Source organism: Eriocheir sinensis, chromosome 32, assembly GCF_024679095.1.
Source record: "Eriocheir sinensis breed Jianghai 21 chromosome 32, ASM2467909v1, whole genome shotgun sequence".
NCBI lineage: Eukaryota > Metazoa > Arthropoda > Malacostraca > Decapoda > Varunidae > Eriocheir > Eriocheir sinensis.
The window spans coordinates 18130517-18148356 of NC_066540.1; the positions used below are offsets into that span (position 1 = coordinate 18130517).

At 47.0% G+C, this 17840-nt stretch overlaps 1 protein-coding gene across 2 annotated transcripts in view; it reads left to right on the top strand.

Annotated features, from left to right (window-relative positions):
- LOC127006396 (phosphatidylinositol 4,5-bisphosphate 3-kinase catalytic subunit alpha isoform-like) overlaps nt 1-17222 on the top strand; it is a 23598-nt gene extending 6376 nt beyond the window's left edge. Inside the window, exons 1-16 of one of the 2 annotated variants that reach the window (XM_050876345.1) lie at nt 2204-2350; nt 4312-4431; nt 4727-4880; nt 6571-6780; nt 7374-7666; nt 7893-8144; nt 9089-9337; nt 9716-9851; nt 10456-10631; nt 11085-11539; nt 12096-12697; nt 13714-13960; nt 14508-14628; nt 15330-15481; nt 15784-15889; nt 16968-17222. In XM_050876345.1, coding sequence (XP_050732302.1) covers nt 4814-4880; nt 6571-6780; nt 7374-7666; nt 7893-8144; nt 9089-9337; nt 9716-9851; nt 10456-10631; nt 11085-11539; nt 12096-12697; nt 13714-13960; nt 14508-14628; nt 15330-15481; nt 15784-15889; nt 16968-17123 — 3222 coding nt within the window. In that variant the 5' untranslated portion in view covers nt 2204-2350; nt 4312-4431; nt 4727-4813 and the 3' untranslated portion in view covers nt 17124-17222. Of the gene's footprint in view, nt 1-2203; nt 2351-4311; nt 4432-4726; nt 4881-6570; nt 6781-7373; nt 7667-7892; nt 8145-9088; nt 9338-9715; nt 9852-10455; nt 10632-11084; nt 11540-12095; nt 12698-13713; nt 13961-14507; nt 14629-15329; nt 15482-15783; nt 15890-16967 lie in introns of those variants that run through there. The other variant, XM_050876346.1, reaches the window with a different exon arrangement.
- The last annotated feature ends 618 nt before the right edge of the window (nt 17223-17840 follow it).

Genomic DNA, 17840 nt, shown 5'->3' on the forward strand with positions numbered 1-17840 from the left:
TTGTTTGTATCTTTTTGTTTCTCTCTCTCTCTCTCTCTCTCTCTCTCTCTCTCTCTACTCCTCCTCCTCCTCCTCTTCCTCTTCCCCTTCCCTTCTATACGCAGTCAATAGGCCGTAAGGTAGCTCATGACAGGCTGGGTGTTAGTGCCAGTACATCACGGAGCTTATAACGAAGGAAATAGTGTTGAAAATCCCTCCTGTATATCGTCTTTCTGTATTCCCTCCCGCCTACGACTTAACGCTTTCAAGAGAGGAGGATTAAGTAGCCTTTCCTAATGACTTAATCTGATCCTGCATTCCCAGACGCTCACAACAACTGTATAGCCACGATGGAGATTAGTCAGACCCGGAATATTACGTCTATGTTAAAATGTACCCTCCTCCTTACACACACACACACACACACACACACACACACACACACACACGCGTACGTTATTCCTCGTCCTCCTCCTCCCCCTCTGCCTTTCTGACGTACACAGGCCAGCAACATGTATAATCATTGCTCGTAATTATATTCGAATTAAAAACATTTCTATGTATTGGAATTCGTATGTTCTTATTTGTTGGAATTTGAAGTATTTGTATTCGTGTTCCAATGCACAACTCTGGTACGAATTAAAACCATTTCTATGTATTGGAATTCGTATATTCTTATTTGTTGGAATTTGAAGTATTTGTATTCGTGTTCCAATACACAACTCTGGTACGAATTAAAATCATTTCTATGTATTGGAATTCGTATGATCTTATTTGTTGGAATTTGAAGTATTTATATTACAATACACAACTTCCTGCCTGATATCAACACTCAAAATAACACTTACCAGAACAGTAGGCCTATAATTTAATTCCTGGTACATAGCTCTGATCACACACACACACACACACACACACACACACACACACGTCGCTGCAGGGAGTCTGTTCACACGCCCCGTCAATGTGCTCAGCGGGGCGTGATATTGGGTGGCGCCCGTAATGGAGGTGGGCGGCGGGCGTGGGCGGGCGTCACCTCCTGTAGGGCTGACGATGGACCCGCCTATATAAAGCCCACCACACACGGGAGACACCCTGGGCTTCCTCCTTCCCCTGGGGCGGCGGTGGGTGGGTGTGGGCGTCAACTCCTGCAGGGCTAACGATGGACCCGCCTATATAAAGCCCACTACACACGGGGAGACACCCTGGGCTTCCTCCTTCCCCTGGGGCGGCGGTGGGTGGGTGTGGGCGTCAACTCCTGCAGGGCTGACGATGGACCCGCCTATATAAAGCCCACCACACACGGGGGGACACCCTGGGCTTCCTCCTTCCCCTGGGGCGGTGGGTGGGTGTGGGCGGGCGTCAACTCCTGCAGGGCTGACGATGGACGCTCCTATAGTTCACCACACACGGGGGGACACCCTGGGCTTTCTCCTTCCCCTGGGGCGGCGGTGGGCGTCATGGTGGTCACACGTAATTGGAAGAAGTAGAAGGAAATCGGAGAAGAAGAGGAAGGAGAAGAAAGAGGAGGAGGAATAAGAGGAAAGAGGAAAAAGAAGAGGAAGGAGAAGAAAGAGAAAGAGGAAGAAGAGGAAAACGAGAGGAAGAAAATGAAAAAAAAATGAAGATCGAGGTCATGGGATTTTTTATAGAATCATTTTGTCCCCCTGTGGTCATCCCCCCGTGAACTGATTGACCCCCGGGGCACACATACACACACACACACACACACACTGGGGTCGCCACACGTGCTGTCCCTCCCCCGCGCGGTCTTCCCCTGGGGGCGTCGACCCCTGAAGCAATTAAGACTATATATTACGATGTTAGAGGAGGTGAAGGAGGAAGAAGAGAAGAAAAAACGATGAAGAACAAGGAGAAGAAGAGGAAGAGGAGGAAAAGAAGAAAAATAAAGGAGATTGGAAAAGGAAGAAAAAGAAACTGAAGAAAGCAATAGAAGAAGAAAAACACGAAGCTAATACATAGTTAAAATAATGTAAAGTTAAAATAAAACATAATCATAAATATATACAACAGTTTCTCATTAATATAAAGTTTTTAAAAAATTATATAAGCCAATGAAATAGTTCCTCATCAATACAAAGTTAAATAAAACATATGTACAGTCAACAATACACTATTACTACTACTACTACTATTAAATAATAAACTATCAATCAATCAATACAATAGCTCCTCATTTGACTCCTTGGCGGCAGCTGTTTTGTTTACCTTTTCTGCCCGGCGGCTTCGTTCAAACGCAAACTTTTATCCTTTTTCCCATTTTCTCCTCATTGACGTCCTTCAAACTCTCGAGACAGCCACAGGATTATAGAGGAATCCTTAAGGACGCCTAGTGACCACAGGAATATAGGTGAGACGCGGTAATTATCAAGAAAAACAGGTAAATATGGGGGGTGAATGACCGCTTGGGTGGATTTGGTTTCCGAGGATTTTCTTTTTTATTTAATTTAAGAACGTTCACGGACACACAGACACGGACACGGTGTTTACAAAGGGATTTAAGGACGGCTAGAATATTCTCGTATATATAAGGACACGGACAGCGGCGATAGTACGTTTTTTCCAAGCTAAATTCACGGACAAGGACGACTAGGACATTGACGTACATATAAGGACAAGGACAGAGACATTAGTATGGTTTTATAAGGGAAGTTTGAGGACAGGCTAGGACATTCACGTACATATAAGGACAAGGACAGAGGCATTAATATGGTTTTATAAGGGAAGTTTGAGGACAGGCTAGGACATTGACGTACATATAAGGACAAGGACAGAGACATTAATATGGTTTTATAAGGGAAGTTTGAGGACAGGCTAGGACATTGACGTACATATAAGGACAAGGACAGAGGCATTAATATGGTTTTATAAGGGAAGTTTGAGGACAGGCTAGGACATTGACGTACATATAAGGACAAGGACAGAGACATTAATATGGTTTTATAAGGGAAGTTTGAGGACAGGCTAGGACATTGACGTACATATAAGGACAAGGACAGAGGCATTAATATGGTTTTATAAGGGAAGTTTGAGGACAGGCAAGGACATTGATGTACAAATAAGGACAAGGACAGAGACATTAATATGGTTTTATAAGGGAAGTTTGAGGACAGGCAAGGACATTGATGTACAAATAAGGACAAGGACAGAGACATTAATATGGTTTTATAAGGGAAGTTTGAGGACAGGCTAGGACATTGACGTACATATATGGACAAGGACAGAGGCATTAGTATGGTTTTATAAGGGAAGTTTGAGGACAGGCTAGGACATTGACGTACATATAAGGACAAGGACAGATGCGTTAGTAATTTTTTTCAAGTTAAATTCACGGACACAAGAACGACTAAGACATTCACGTACTGGATTTCTGAAGATTGCATCGCGTCAAAATTCTTTCACTTGCGAAAATCACTGCGTTTTGGGAATTTCTGCGGGGCATAGTTAGTAGATTAAACACAAGGACATTATTTATTTTATGATAGCTGTCTTGCATTGGGTTATTTCTGACAGTGTGTTGTACCCTTGCTCTCTGAATGACTACAGAAGCTTCAATATAATGGTGTTCTTTTAGGTTCATGGTGCAGAAGAAGAGTCAGTCTACCACAAGGGTCATTGAAATACCCCTGGAAATGCCCACAAGCGGACAGGCGTGTTTATGTCACAAGGGGTGTATTTTTCCATGCTGGGCTCATGATTTCTTCTGATAAAACTGTGGTGTAAATATATTTGTGCTGCGGTCCTGAGGTTGGCAGTGACTGTATATAGACCATTCGTTTCTCATTCCTAGACACATTTTGAGGTTAATTTTGCATGATTAAGTATTTTTTTCTTAGACACATTTTGAGATTAATTTTGCATGATTAAGTAATTATTTTCCTTCTTAAACACATTTTGAGATTAATTTTGTATGATTAAGTAATTGTTTTCCTTCTTAGACACATTTTGAGATTAATTTTGCATGATTAAGTAATTATTTTTCTTCTTAAACACATTTTGAGATTAATTTTGTATGATCTAAGTAATTGTTTTCCTTCTTAGACACATTTTGAGATTAATTTTGCATGATTAAGGATTTTTTTCTTAGACACATTTTGAGATTAATTTTGTATGATCTAAGTAATTATTTTTCTTACACATACTCTTCAAATACCTACTGCCATCTAAGGGTTAACATAGTAAAAGTAAGGTTTGGGGGCATAGGCCTAGACCATAGCTGCGCAAAGCCTTGGTGCTCATCTCTGTCACATTAGGGTAAATTAGGTTAATAGCTGAAGTAATTATTTATTCATTTCGTTTTTATATTCCTAGATTCCGACGCGATGATAGCTGTGACGATGCTGCGGCTGATGATGACAACGATGACAGTGATGATGATGATGGGTGTGACGATGACGAGGGCCAATGATGGTGCTGCCAGGACCTGTGAGGGTGTGTATGTGTGTGAGAGAGAGAGAGAGAGAGAGAGAGAGAGAGAGAGAGAGAGAGAGAGAGAAAGATACAGACAGGGACACAGTTAGAGAGAGAGAAAGAGAGACAGAGACAAAGATACAGACAGGGACACAGTTAGAGAGAGAGAGAGAGAGAGAGAGAGAGAGAGAGAGAGAGAGAGAGAGAACATACCATAAAATCTCTTCTTATAAAAATCAAGTAAAAAAATCATCAATTCTTCTCTAATAATCTTTTCTTTCTTTCTTTATTTATTTATTTTCCTTTTATTTTTCAGACCAAGAAGAATGAAGAATAAAGAATAGAAAAAAATAAAGAAATACAGAGAGGAAACACACACACACACACACACACACACACAGCCATGGCAGGGGAGTCGCCACCCATAGAAGGATTGAGTGAAGAGGAAATACGCGCTAACAAAGACATATGTAAGTAGTAGTAGTAGTAGTAGTAGTAGTAGTAGTAGTAGTAATAGCAACAACTGTCCTACTTTCTATTGCAAGAGTTAACCAGCATCTCCACTCTTTCATTCCTATACCATCCCACTCCCTAATGCAAGAGTTATCCAGCATCTCCACTCTTTCATTCCTATACTGTCCCTCTCCCTAATGCAAGAGTTATCCAGCATCTCCACTCTTTCATTCCTATACTGTCCCTCTCCCTAATGCAAGAGTTATCCAGCATCTCCACTCTTTCATTCCTATACTGTCCCTCTCCCTAATGCAAGAGTTATCCAGCATCTCCACTCTTTCATCCCTATACCATCCCACTCCCTAATGCAAGAGTTATCCAGCATCTCCACTCTTTCATCCCTGCACTATTCCACTCCCTAATGCAAGAGTTATCCAGCATCTCCACTCTTTCATCCCTGCACTATTCCACTCCCTAATGCAAGAGTTATCCAGCATCTCCACTCTTTCATTCCTATACCATCCCACTCCCTAATGCAAGAGTTATCCAGCATCTCCACTCTTTCATTCCTATACCATCCCACTCCCTAATGCAAGAGTTATCCAGCATCTCCACTCTTTCATTCCTATACCATCCCACTCCCTAATGCAAGAGTTATCCAGCATCTCCACTCTTTCATTCCTATACCATCCCACTCCCTAATGCAAGAGTTATCCAGCATCTCCACTCTTTCATTCCTATACCATCCCACTCCCTAATGCAAGAGTTATCCAGCATCTCCACTCTTTCATCCCTAGACGATTCCACTCCCTAATGCAAGAGTTATCCAGCATCTCCACTCTTACATTCTATACCATCCACTCCCTAATGCAAGAGTTATCCAGCATCTCCACTCTTTCATTCCTATACCATCCCACTCCCTAATGCAAGAGTTATCCAGCATCTCCACTCTTTCATTCCTATACCATCCCACTCCCTAATGCAAGAGTTATCCAGCATCTCCACTCTTTCATCCCTGCACTATCCCACTCCCTAATGCAAGAGTTATCCAGCATCTCCACTCTTTCATCCTTGCACTATCCCACTCCCTAATGCAAGAGTTATCCAGCATCTCCACTCTTTCATTCCTATACCATCCCACTCCCTAATGCAAGAGTTATCCAGCATCTCCACTCTTTCATCCCTATACCATCCCACTCCCTAATGCAAGAGTTATCCAGCATCTCCACTCTTTCATCCTGCACTATTCTACTCCCTAATGCAAGAGTTAACCAGCATCTCCACTCTTTCATCCCTGCACTATTCCACTCCCTAATGCAAGAGTTAACCAGCATTTCTACTCTCTCTTCCCTTCTTCAATCCTTCATCTCTTTACTGTCCAACTTTCTAATTCAAGCGCTAACCAGGATCTTCTCTCTTTCATCCCTTTACTATCCATACACTATCCCACTCCCTTATGCAAGAGTTAACTACCTGTACTCTCTCATCCCTTCTTCACTCCTTTATCCCTCTACTGTCCAACATAATACTGCAAGAGTCAACTAGCATCTCTACATTTTCATCTCTCCTTTTCTCCTTCATCCTTATACTGTCCAATGTGATAATGGAGTTAACAATCATCTCTAATCTCTCACCTCTTCACTCTTTCATCCCTATAGCACCATCCCACTCCCTAATGCAAGAGTTAACACACGTCTTTCTCCACAGCCATTGCTCTGGGCCATTCCGTCTATGCCCTGTACCAGTGCCCAGACGATGAGATCCAAGCCTTCCGCCGCAGCAGCCTGACTGTGGTGGCGGAGGCGGTGAAGCAGCGGCAGCAGTGTGGGGCGGCCTCCCTGGTCCTCTACCACCACCCACCCAGCCTGGAGGCATCACCCAAGCTGCCCGTGGGGGTGCAGCGCAGACTGAGAGACGGTGAGCTGGTGGGAGGGGTTGTGTGAGGGGTGTGGGTGCAGAGGTGTTGGGGAGGTTGGGGCTAGCTTGTAATAACTGTAATTGCAATTGAGCTTTTATATTAAGAAGAAATTTTAATTGTAATTGATTTTTCATGATTTAAGTAATTATATATTATTAATTACTTAATTAAATAATAATTAATGAGTTTAAGTACCGTGGATTAGTTTTGCATAAGCGTGATGGTACAGAAGGAGACAAGAGAGAGGGCACTGCAAGGAAGAAGGGTGGCAGGGTCTTTGGGACGCATCATGAATGGCAGAAGTGTGAGCTTGGAGATGAATGAATGAATGAATTAAGTCATCATTTTTCTTCTTAGACACAACTTGAAATGAGATTCTTATGCAGCTTATTTTTAATCATTAATCTGATGCTGTTTTGATGTATATTTTGAACATGTGTTTAGAATTTAAAAATTGATAATTTTTACATTATTTTCTGTTCAGCTGCAAAAGTGGAGTTATTTGTATGAGTGTGTCTGTGTGTGTGTGTGTGTTGGGGAAGGGTAAGGTTGGGTTTATCTCTCTAATCCCCAACCATTCCCCACCCAACAGGTAATCTCACACTGGTGGTTCGGAGAGGGCGCACCACCACCACCACCACCACTAACAACAACAACAACAACACCAGCACCACCTTCAAAGTCAGCTGGGACATGTACCCCGACGGCATCATCGGGAGAGCCCTCAAGAGGCTCCCCCACCACCCCTCCCCCAAGCCTTCCCCCTCCTCCTCCCCCTCCCCTGCCCCCTCCCCTTCCTCCCCCACCACCGCAGGCTATGTGTTGCAGTTGGCGGGTGGGAACGAGGAATTTCTGCTGGCGCCGAGACCCATCACGCAGTATAAGGTATGGGGGGGTGGGGGGAGAGAGAGAGAGAGAGAAAAAATGTGTGTATGTGTGTGAGATAGAGAAAGTGTGCGTGTGTGTGTGTGTGTTTGAATTAATATATTTTTCTTTTCTATATATTTATCATTTTCTCTCTCTCTCTCTCTCTCTCTCTCTCTCTCTATTTATCTATCTATCTCTCCCCCTTCCCCATCTCCTCCCCACTAATCCCCATCTTCCCCAACAGACCATCCGCACCTTGATCACACTTGGCAAAATCCCCGAGCTGGTCTTAATCCCCAAGGCAGCCCTACACCAATCCCTGCAGCCCCACCAGTTCCTCCCCCCCTCCTATGCCTCCCCACCCCCCTCCCCAGCCTCCTCCCCAGCCCTTCCCAGCATCTCCCTGTGGCATCCCAGCTTGGAGGGGAGGCTGAGGGTACATGTGCTGAGGGTGGGGATGGGGGGGGATCTGCTGGTGGGGAAAGAGGGGAGTAGGGTAAGTATGGGGAAGGAAGGGAGGGGAATGGGGTAAGGTTAGGGTGTTTGGGGAAGGAAGGAAGGGGAATAGAGAGTGCTGGGATGGATTGGGGATGGAAAAGAGGGGATTAGGGTAAGTCTGGGGAGGGTTGGGGAATTGGAAGGGTTGATAAAGGGGAGAAAAGGAAGGGAGGGGTGTTAAGGGGAAGGGAAGGGAATGGTTGAGGAAGGAAGGGAGGGGAAGGGGATTAGGGTAGGTTTGGGGAAGGGCAGAGAAGGAAGGGAGGGGAAGGGGATTAGGGTAGGTTTGGTTAAGAGCATAGAAGGCTGGGGAAGGAAGGGAGGGATTTGGGGGATGAAAGAGGGGAATAGAATAAGTGTGGGGAAGGAAGGGAGGGATTTGGGGGATGAAAGAGGGGAATAGAATAAGTGTGGGGAAGGGAGGGAGGGAAGAATGTTAGGGAAGGAAGGGAGAGCAGGGAATTGGTATGTTTGGAGAAGGAAGAGGGGGTTGAATTTGGGGAAAGGAGGAAGGGAAGGCTGGGGAAGGAGGGAAGGGATTTTTAGGAATAAATAATTGGAATAAAATAAAATGTGGCTTACCATCATAATGTAAAGCATGTGAAATATCGACCAAGCGTATCACAGCAGAATTCCCCAACTAATCGAGGGCTTCGTGGTGCAGTGGTTAGCACACTCGCCTCACAACCAAGAGAGCCCGGGTTCGATTCCTGGGTGGAGTTGAAAAATTTGGGTGGCTTTTCCGATACCCTACGCCCCTGTCCACCCAGCAGTGAATGGGTACCAGGTATTAATTGGGGGTTGTGTCCCGTCTCCTGCTCCCTTCTCCTATAATTCCTTCCCCTTCTGTCTCTCTCCGGCATATGAGCACAGATGCTGCGCCGACTAAACGAAACTTTCCAAACTTTCTTTCCCCAACTAATCCCCATGTCCTCCCCACAGCTGTTCATGTGCGCGGGGCTGTACCACGGCGGGGAGGCACTGTGCGGGGTGCGGGAGAGTGGACGCTGCCTCCCCAGGGCGCGGGGCGGGGGTGAGGAGGCTGCCGGGGGAGGGGAAGGAGTTGGGGAGTGGGGGGAGTGGCTGCAGTTCGACCTACCCACCCAGGAGCTTCCCCGTGGGGCGAAGCTGTGCCTGGGGCTGTGGTCCGAGCGCCCCGCCCAGGAGAAGAAGAGGAACAGGGACAAGGGTGTACGTATGTGTGTGTGTGTGTGTGTGTGTGTGTGTGTGTGTGTGTGATTTGGGGGAGGTCAGGGAGGGGAAGCTGCATGTATTTTTTTATTATTTATATATTTATTTGATTTATTTATATATTTTTATTTATATATTTTTATTTTTATTTTGTGTGTGTACTTATGTGCATTTTTTTGAGTCTTGGAGAAAAAGGAGTCTGTGTGTACGTATTTGTGTGTGTGTGTATGTATGTTTGTATGTATGTATGTGTGTTTGCATATTACTACTACTACTACTACCACCATCACCACCACCACCACTACTACTACTACTACTACTACTACTACTACTACTACCACTACTACTAACCCCCCCCCCCCCCCTTTCACCCCCCAGGAGGAGGTCATGGTGGGCTGGGGGAACCTCCTGCTCTTCAACCACAGGGGGCGGCTGGTCCACGGGGGGGTGTCCGTGCCCCTTCAGCCGCCCCCCAAGGGACACGAGGACAGACTTCACCCCTTAGGATCCACAAGTGAGACCGTTAACCCATTAGCACACCTGAGCTCACGGTTCTTAGCTTCTAATCCCCTTAATTTACATTTATATAGACTTTGATTCTCTTATGTAGTCTTGGATCCCTTATATAGTTTTGGATTCCATTATAAAGCCCCTTAGGATCTACAAGTGAGACCGTTAACCCATTAGCACACCTGAGCTCACGGTTCTTAGCTTCTAATCCCCTTAATTTACATTTATATAGACTTTGATTCTCTTATGTAGTCTTGGATCCCTTTATATAGTCTTGGATTCCCTTATACAGCCTCCGATTCCCTTATAAAGCCTTGAATTCTTTTGTAAACCCTTGATTCTCATTCTGTCACTGTTTAAACCCATACCCTTAGCCTTCATTACCCCTTTAATCCCCTTAAGTCATTATATGTAGCCTTAAATCCCTTTATGAAGCTTTTGATCTTCTTAAATAGACTTCAATCCCCTTTTAAAGCCTTCAGCTCCTCTAAAAACCCTTGATCCCCTTTCCATCACTGTTTAAACCCATGATCTTACCCCTTTTTACCCCATTAATCCCCTTACATAGTCCTTGATTACCCTTACAAACCCCTTAATTTTCCCCTCAGGCTACCGGCAGCGTGGAGGCGAGGGCGGAGGTGCGGAGGAGGAGGGAGCAGGAGGTGGAGGAGGCGTGGTTGAGGTGGAGTTTGAGCAGCGGTTCAGCGACAAAGAGGTGCTCTTCCCTGATGACGCCCAGATGGAAGATTATGCAAGATATGTCATTAAGCTGGAGAAAGGAGAGGTGAGGGAGAAGAGGAGGAGGAGGAGGAGGAAGATGGGAAGGAGGGAAAGATTAAGAGAGAGAGAGAGGGAGGTGAAAGGGAGAGAGGGAAAGAGGGAGGGAGGGAGAGAGGGAGAGAGAAAGCATGTGTGTGTGTGTGTGTGTGTGTGTGTGTGATCAATTTTAAAAGGGAGGGGGGGAGAGAGAGAGAGAGAGAGGGAGAAAAAAGGAGAAGGGAGAGGAAGAGAGGGAAGGAGGGAAAGATATGTGATTAAAACTAGAGAAGGAGGGAGAGAGGGAGAGGGAGAGGGAGAGAAAGAGAGAGAGTGTGTGTGTGTGTGTGTGTGTGTGTGTGTGTGTGTGTGTGTGTGTGTGATTAGGAGAGAAAGAAAGAAGGGAGGGAAAGAGAGCTATATGGACTGCCCCCCAACCCCCTGCCACCCCCAAAGTAACCCCTTTCTACACCCCCCCCAGACCCCAGACAACCCCATGAGCCCAACCAGCATCGCCGAGGTTGCCGAACATGACCCCTTGACGCCCCTACCACCCGACGCCCAAGACAGGCTATGGCAGGGGAGAGCGGAGTGCCCCAAGGTGCCCGACTGCCTCCCTGCCCTCCTCAAAGCCGTCAGGTGGAGCAGCAGGGACCAGGTATCGCAACTCTACCTTCTGTTAAGTGAGTGGTCGCCCGTCAGCCCTGGGGTCACACTGGAGCTTCTCGGGGCCGCGTCGCCTGACCCTAGGGTGCGACAGATGGCCACCCGACAGCTGGATCGCGGGTTCACGGATGATGCGATGGTCCTCTACCTCCTCCAGCTGGTTCAAGGGCTGCGGTGTGATTTGTATCTGGACTCTCCTCTTGTGAGTCTGCTGCTCCGCCGGGCTCTGACCAATGCCAAGCTGGGACACCACCTCTTCTGGCATATTAGGTAAGGGGGAAGGAGGAGGAGGAGGAGGAGGAGAGAGAGTGTGTGTGTGTGAGAGAGAGAGAGAGAGGGTAGAAGGAAAAGTATAGGAAAGAGAAGAAAGATGAGAGAGAAAAAGGAACAGAGAGAGAGAGAGTCCTTCTTCCCCCAATCCCCACCCAATCCCCTTTTCCTAATCCCCAAAGAGAGAGAGAGAGAGAGACCGTGAATCCTTAAATCCTTCCCCAGAATCCCCTTTCCCAATCCCCAAGCAAAGAGTAAGAGAGAGAAAGAAAGAAAAAGAGAGAGAGAGAAAGAGACAAACACCAAACCCTTCCCCAAAGCCCCCCTAAAATCCCCATCCCAAAAATCTCCTTCCCAAAATACCCTTCCCAAAAAATACCCTTCCCAAAAATACCCTTCCCAAAAATACCCTTCCCCAAAAAGTCCCCTTCCCAAAAAATCCCTTTCCCAAAATCCCCTCCCCAAAATCCCCATCCCCAAAATCACCTTCCCCAAATCCCCTTCCCAAAATCACCTTCCCCAATCCCTAATCCCCTTAATCCCCACTCTTCCCCAGGGCCGAAGCAGACGACTGGCCCGACCCCATGCGAGCCCGGGCCATACTGGAAGCCTACTGCCGGGGCCTGGGGGCGGGGGGTCTGCGGGGGCTGGCGAGACAGGTTCGGGGCGTGGAGGCGATGGGGGAGCTGGCGGGGCTTGTCAAGGAGCGCCCCGGACACCCCAAAAATAAAACTCAATTCCTTAGGGCCAAGTTGAAGGGGGTTGAGTACAGTGTTCCCCTCCAGCACCTCCCCTCGCCCCTGCACCCTCCGCTGTCCCTGGGGAGGCTGCGTCTGGGGGAGTGCTGGGTGATTGACTCGGCCCGGTGCCCCCTACGACTGGCGTGGGAGAGGGGGGGTGGGGGAGGAGGAGGTGGAGGAGGGGGTAGATATGAGAGATTACGCAGTGCTCTCAAATCCTCCTCCTCCTCCTCCTCCTCTTCTTCCTTTACCTCCTCCTCCTCTTCTGTGTCTTCCATTTCTTCGTCCTCCTCCTCCTCTTCCGTCTCCTCCATTTCCTCTGTCTCCTCCTCCTCCTCCGCTTCTTACTCCCAGTTCCTCTCCGCCCACCTGGTCTCCACGCGCCATCCGCCCCCGCTCATCTTCAAAAGTGGAGACGGTGAGTTGATGGGTGATGGGGTGGGACAATGGATGGGGAGAAGTGGGTGGAAGGAATGGAGTGATGGGTGGATGGGTTGTTTTAATGGGTGGGATTATGGGTGTGTATTAATGGGTGGGGGGTGAATGGGCTGTTTAATGGGTTGTTTTAATGGGTGAGTGGGTTGTTTAATGGGTGAGATGATGAGTGAATGGGTTGTTTAATGGGTGATGAAATAATGGGTTGTTTTAATGGGTGAATGGGCTGTTTAATGGGTGGAATCTATAATGGGTGAATGGGTTGTTTGATGGGTGAGTAGGTTGTTTATTGGTTGACCAAAGAATAGATGTGTTATATTAATGGGTAATATAATAGGTGAATGGGCTTTTTAATGGGCAGTATAATGGGTGAATGGGTTTTTTAATGGGTGAAAAATGGGGGAGATAAAGATAAGGTTCACAATATACACTTTAATTCCTCTAAAATATTAAAATCCCCCTTAATCCCCCTTAAATCCCCCCCTAAAACCTTTGCCAAGACACTTTGATTCCTCTATAATGTTTAAATCCCCCTCATTAATCCCCCTCCCCCCCCCAGACCTTTGCCAAGACACTTTAATTCCTCTATAATGTTTAAATCCCCCTCATTAATCCCCCTCCCCCCCCCAGACCTTTGACAAGACAATTTGATTCCTCTATAATGTTTAAATCCCCCTCAAAAATCTCCATTAATCCCCCTTAAATCCCCCTCAAACCTTTGCCAAGACACTTTAATTCCTCTATAATGTTTAAATCCCCCTCATTAATCCCCCTCCCCCCCCCCAGACCTTCGACAAGACACTTTAATTCCTCTATAATGTTTAAATCCCCCTCATTAATCCCCCTCCCCCCCCCAGACCTTTGCCAAGACACTTTAATTCATATATAATGTTTAAATCACCAAAAATAATCCCACTCCCCCCCCCAGACCTTTGCCAAGACACTTTAATTCCTCTATAATGTTTAAATCCCCCTCATTAATCCCCCTCCCCCCCCCAGACCTTCGACAAGACATGCTCTGCCTACAAGTCCTCACGATCATGTCGCAGCTGTGGTCCTTGGAGGGGCTGGACCTTCCCCTCACCCCCTACGGCTGCCAGGCTACGGGGCGCGGGGCGGGGCTCATCGAGGTGGTGGACGGGGCGGAGACGGTCTATGACATCCAGCGGACCTCCAAACTCGGGGCGATCCAGGTGGACTCGACGCAGCTGTACAAGTGGATCAAGGCCAAGAATGCCAGCCAGAGGTGAGGAGGGGTGGAGGGGGGCAGAGAGAGAGAGAGAGAGCTTGTATGTTTGTAGAAGTGTGAGATTTTTTTTTTTGTGTGTGTGTGTGTGTGTATGTGTGTGGAAAGCTTGTATGTGTGTGCGTGTGTGTGTGTGTGTGTGGGGAGAACGTTTTGTGTGTGTGTGTGTGTGGGGAGAATGTTTTGTGTGTGTGTGTGTGTGTGTGTATGTGTGTTTATTTCTGTGTGTATATATGCGTGTGTGTGTAGGGGAGAGAGACTGTTTCTGTGTGTGTGTGTGTGTATATATTAAGGATTTCTCTCTCCCTCTCTCCTCTCTCCCTTCTTTTTCTTCTCCCTTCTCCCTTCTTTAGGTCAATCATATATCTGTATTCATATATATATTTCTCTTTCTTTCTCTGTCTGTCTCTGTCTCTCTATGTCTGTGTGTGTATATAGGGAGGATTTCTGTGTGTGTGTGTGTGTGTGTGTGTGTGTGTGTGTGTGTGTGTGTGTGTGTGTCCCCTCCCCCTCTAACCCACCCCTCCCTCCTCCCCCCCACACACAGACAGCTGGACCAGGCCATCGACAACTTCACCCGGTCCTGCGCTGCATACTGTGTGGCTACCTTCGTCCTGGGCGTGGGAGACAGACACAACAGCAACATTATGGTGAACCGCGACGGCCTGGTGAGTGGGGGGAGGGGAGAGGGGGGAGAGGTGATAGTTAAGGGGTGTGGGTACAGTTTGGGTGGGGAGGGAAGGGGGGAGGAGGTTTAGGGGAGAGGGAAAAAGAAGGAGGAGGGAGAGATACAGTTTGGATGGGGGAACAGACTGGAGGTTGTGGGGGAGAAGAGGGAGTGGGGAGGGAATAGAAATAGGGTGTGGGGAGGGATGGAGGGGGTGGGAAGTGTAGTAAGATTGGGGAGCAACATGGCACACTTACCACCCCCTCTTTCACCCCTCTCCTCCCTCCCCAGCCCTTTACTCCCCCTCCTTATGACTCAACTCCTCCTCCATCTCCCCTTCAATTCCTCCCCCATCCTGTACCACCCCCTCTCTCAATCCCCCTCCCCAATTCTTACCTCCCTCAAACCCCTCCTCTCAATCTCCCCCTCCCCAATTCTTACCTCCCTCAAACCCCTCCTCTCTATCTCCCCCTCTCAATCCCCCCTCTCAATCTCCTCCTCTCAATCCCCTTTCTAACTCCTCTCCTCCCCAATTCTTACCTCCCTCAAACCCCTTCTCAATCCCCTCTCTACCCCACCCTAACTTCTCCCCTCCCACAATCCCCTCCGCTCTCTCTATCCCCCCTCCCTCAATCCCCTCCTCTCTCTCTATCCCCCCTCCACCCCTCTGTAACTTCTCTCCACTTCCACCTCCACCGCCAGATCTTCCACATCGACTTCGGACACTTCCTCGGCAACTTCAAGAAAAAGTTTGGCATCCCCCGAGAGCGCGTCCCCTTCGTGCTAGCCTCGGACTTCCTGCTGGTCATCGCCGGCGGCACAGAGAACCCCAAGGAGAGCCAGGAGGTGCAGCGGTAAGGTGGTGGTGTGGTGGGGGTGTCTGTCTGTCTGGGTGGTGGTGTGTGTTCAAGGAATCCACTGTCAGCTGGTTCTCTGTCTGTCTCTCTCTGTGTCTGTGTGTGTGTGTGTCTGTGTGTGTGTGTGTGTGTGTGTGTGTGTATCAAGTCCTTCCTCCTCCTTGTCCAGGTTCCAGCATCTGTGTGGCAAAGCATACTATGGAAATAATGAAAATATAATGTATCTCTCCCTCTCTCTCTCTCTCCCTCTCACTCCTTGTCTCCCTCACTCTCACTCCCTTCCTTCTCCTCCCCGCCAGGTTCCAGCATCTCTGTGGCAAGGCATACCTCGCGCTGCGTCACCACTACCGCCTCCTGATCACCCTCTTCACCAACCTCATGGACACGGGCATACCAGAGCTGCAGGTGAGCACGGCAGGAACTCACATAGAGGTATATTGATTATCATTACATAGATGTAGTTGTGGCTCCTGCTGTCACATGATGAGTCTGATTTTATGGATGATATTAAAGTGGAAGCCTTCACATAGAGTTTTAGATGGAGGGATGGGATTGAGAGAGATATGAGGCAGCTGGGTGACAACAAACACAGGCAATGGAAGAGAAAACAGGGGAAAGGGAAGGAATGAAAAGAGGAACTACAAGAGAGAGAGAGGGAAAGAAAGGGAAATAGAAAGACAAGAAGAAGAGAGAGAGAGAGACAAATATAGCAAATCAGGCTGAAAAAAGATCTTGACGAAAACAATGGAGAGGAAAAGAGGAGATTAAACAGAGGGAAGGGAAGGAACGCAAAGAGGAACTACAAGAGAGAGAGAGGGAAAGAAAGGGAAATAGAAAGACAGAAGAAGAGAGAGAGAGAGAGAGAGACAAATATAGCAAATCAGGCTGAAAAAGATCTTGACAAAAACAATGGAGAGGAAAAGAGGAGATTAAACAGAGGTAAGGGAAGGAAAGGAAAGAGGAACTACAAGAGAGAGAGAGGTTAAGAAAGGGAAATAGAAAGACAGAAGAAGAGAGAGAGAGACCCCAGTAAATTAAGGCCGAGAAGAAGAAGAAGAAGAGGAAACAGTCATCGGTGCCAGTGATGTGCGGGAAACAATGATGAATGCCGTCAATGATAGTTGATTTTGAGTGTTGGGTATTGAAAAATATTGCAGACAGCTGATTTGTTGCTTCATAAGGTCCTTGATTATATATTTATCGAATGGCCTATCCCCAGACTTCTGTGGAGTACATTATAAGAAAACAGCTGTGTGACATTGTTAATAATTTGAACCATGATTTGAACTATTGATGGGAGTCGTCATTGTTCCATGAATATTTCTGATAGACACCCTTTGCCTTCCTAGAGAATGCAAGTTTAATTATTTATGAGAAGTTTAATTATTTACATCTGTCCTCAGGGATGGAATCTGTCTTGTGTTGACCAGAGGGGTCACTGTAGCTTACCCGACCCTAACCTAACACCCTTCCCCTCCCCCAGAGTGTGGAGGACGTGACATACCTCCGCCAGACCCTAGCGGTGGGGCAGAGCGAGGAGGCGGCCCTGCAGTACTTCCAGAGCCAGTTCAGCGATGCGTACGGTGGAGCCTGGACCACCAAGCTGGACTGGTTTTTCCACTGGGTCCGGCACCGATGAGGGGGAGGAAGAGGAGGAGGAAGGAAAGGAAAGAGAAAGGAGGAGGAGGAGGAAAAGAATGGAGAGCGAGAGAGATAGACAGAAGGAAGAGGAGGAGGAGGAGGAAAAGAAATGAGTTAGAGATAGGAGAAGAAAAGGAAGAGAAGGAAGGAAGGGAATGATGAAAGAGGAGGAGGAGGAGGAGGAAAAGAATGGAGAGAGAGAGAGAGACAGAGAGATAGACAGAGGGAGGAGGAGGAGGAGGAGGAGGAAAATAAAGGAGTTAGAGATAGGAGAAGAGAAGGAAGGAAGGGAACGATGGAGGAGGAGGAGGAGGAAGAGAATGGAGATGGAGAGAAGGAAGAGGAGGAGGAGGAATGGAAGTGTGTGTGTGTGTGTGTGTGTGTGTGTGTGTGTGTGTGTGTGTGTGTGTGCTTTACCGAGTGACGACGCAACCAGTGTTTTTTTGTGTACACAGAATTATTATTTTACTTTATTAATATTTTTTTATTATCTCATTTTTTCTTCCTTTTTATTTCCTTTCTTCTTTATTTTACTCCTTTATCTTCTTTTTTTTCCGGTGATGATATTTTTATTATTATTATTATTATTATTATCATTATCATTATCATTATTATTATTATTATTATTATTATTATTGTTATTATTATTATTTGTCTCGACTTGGCTAACAATTATTTTTTTTTTTTTAATGAGAGAGAGAGAGAGAGAGAGAGA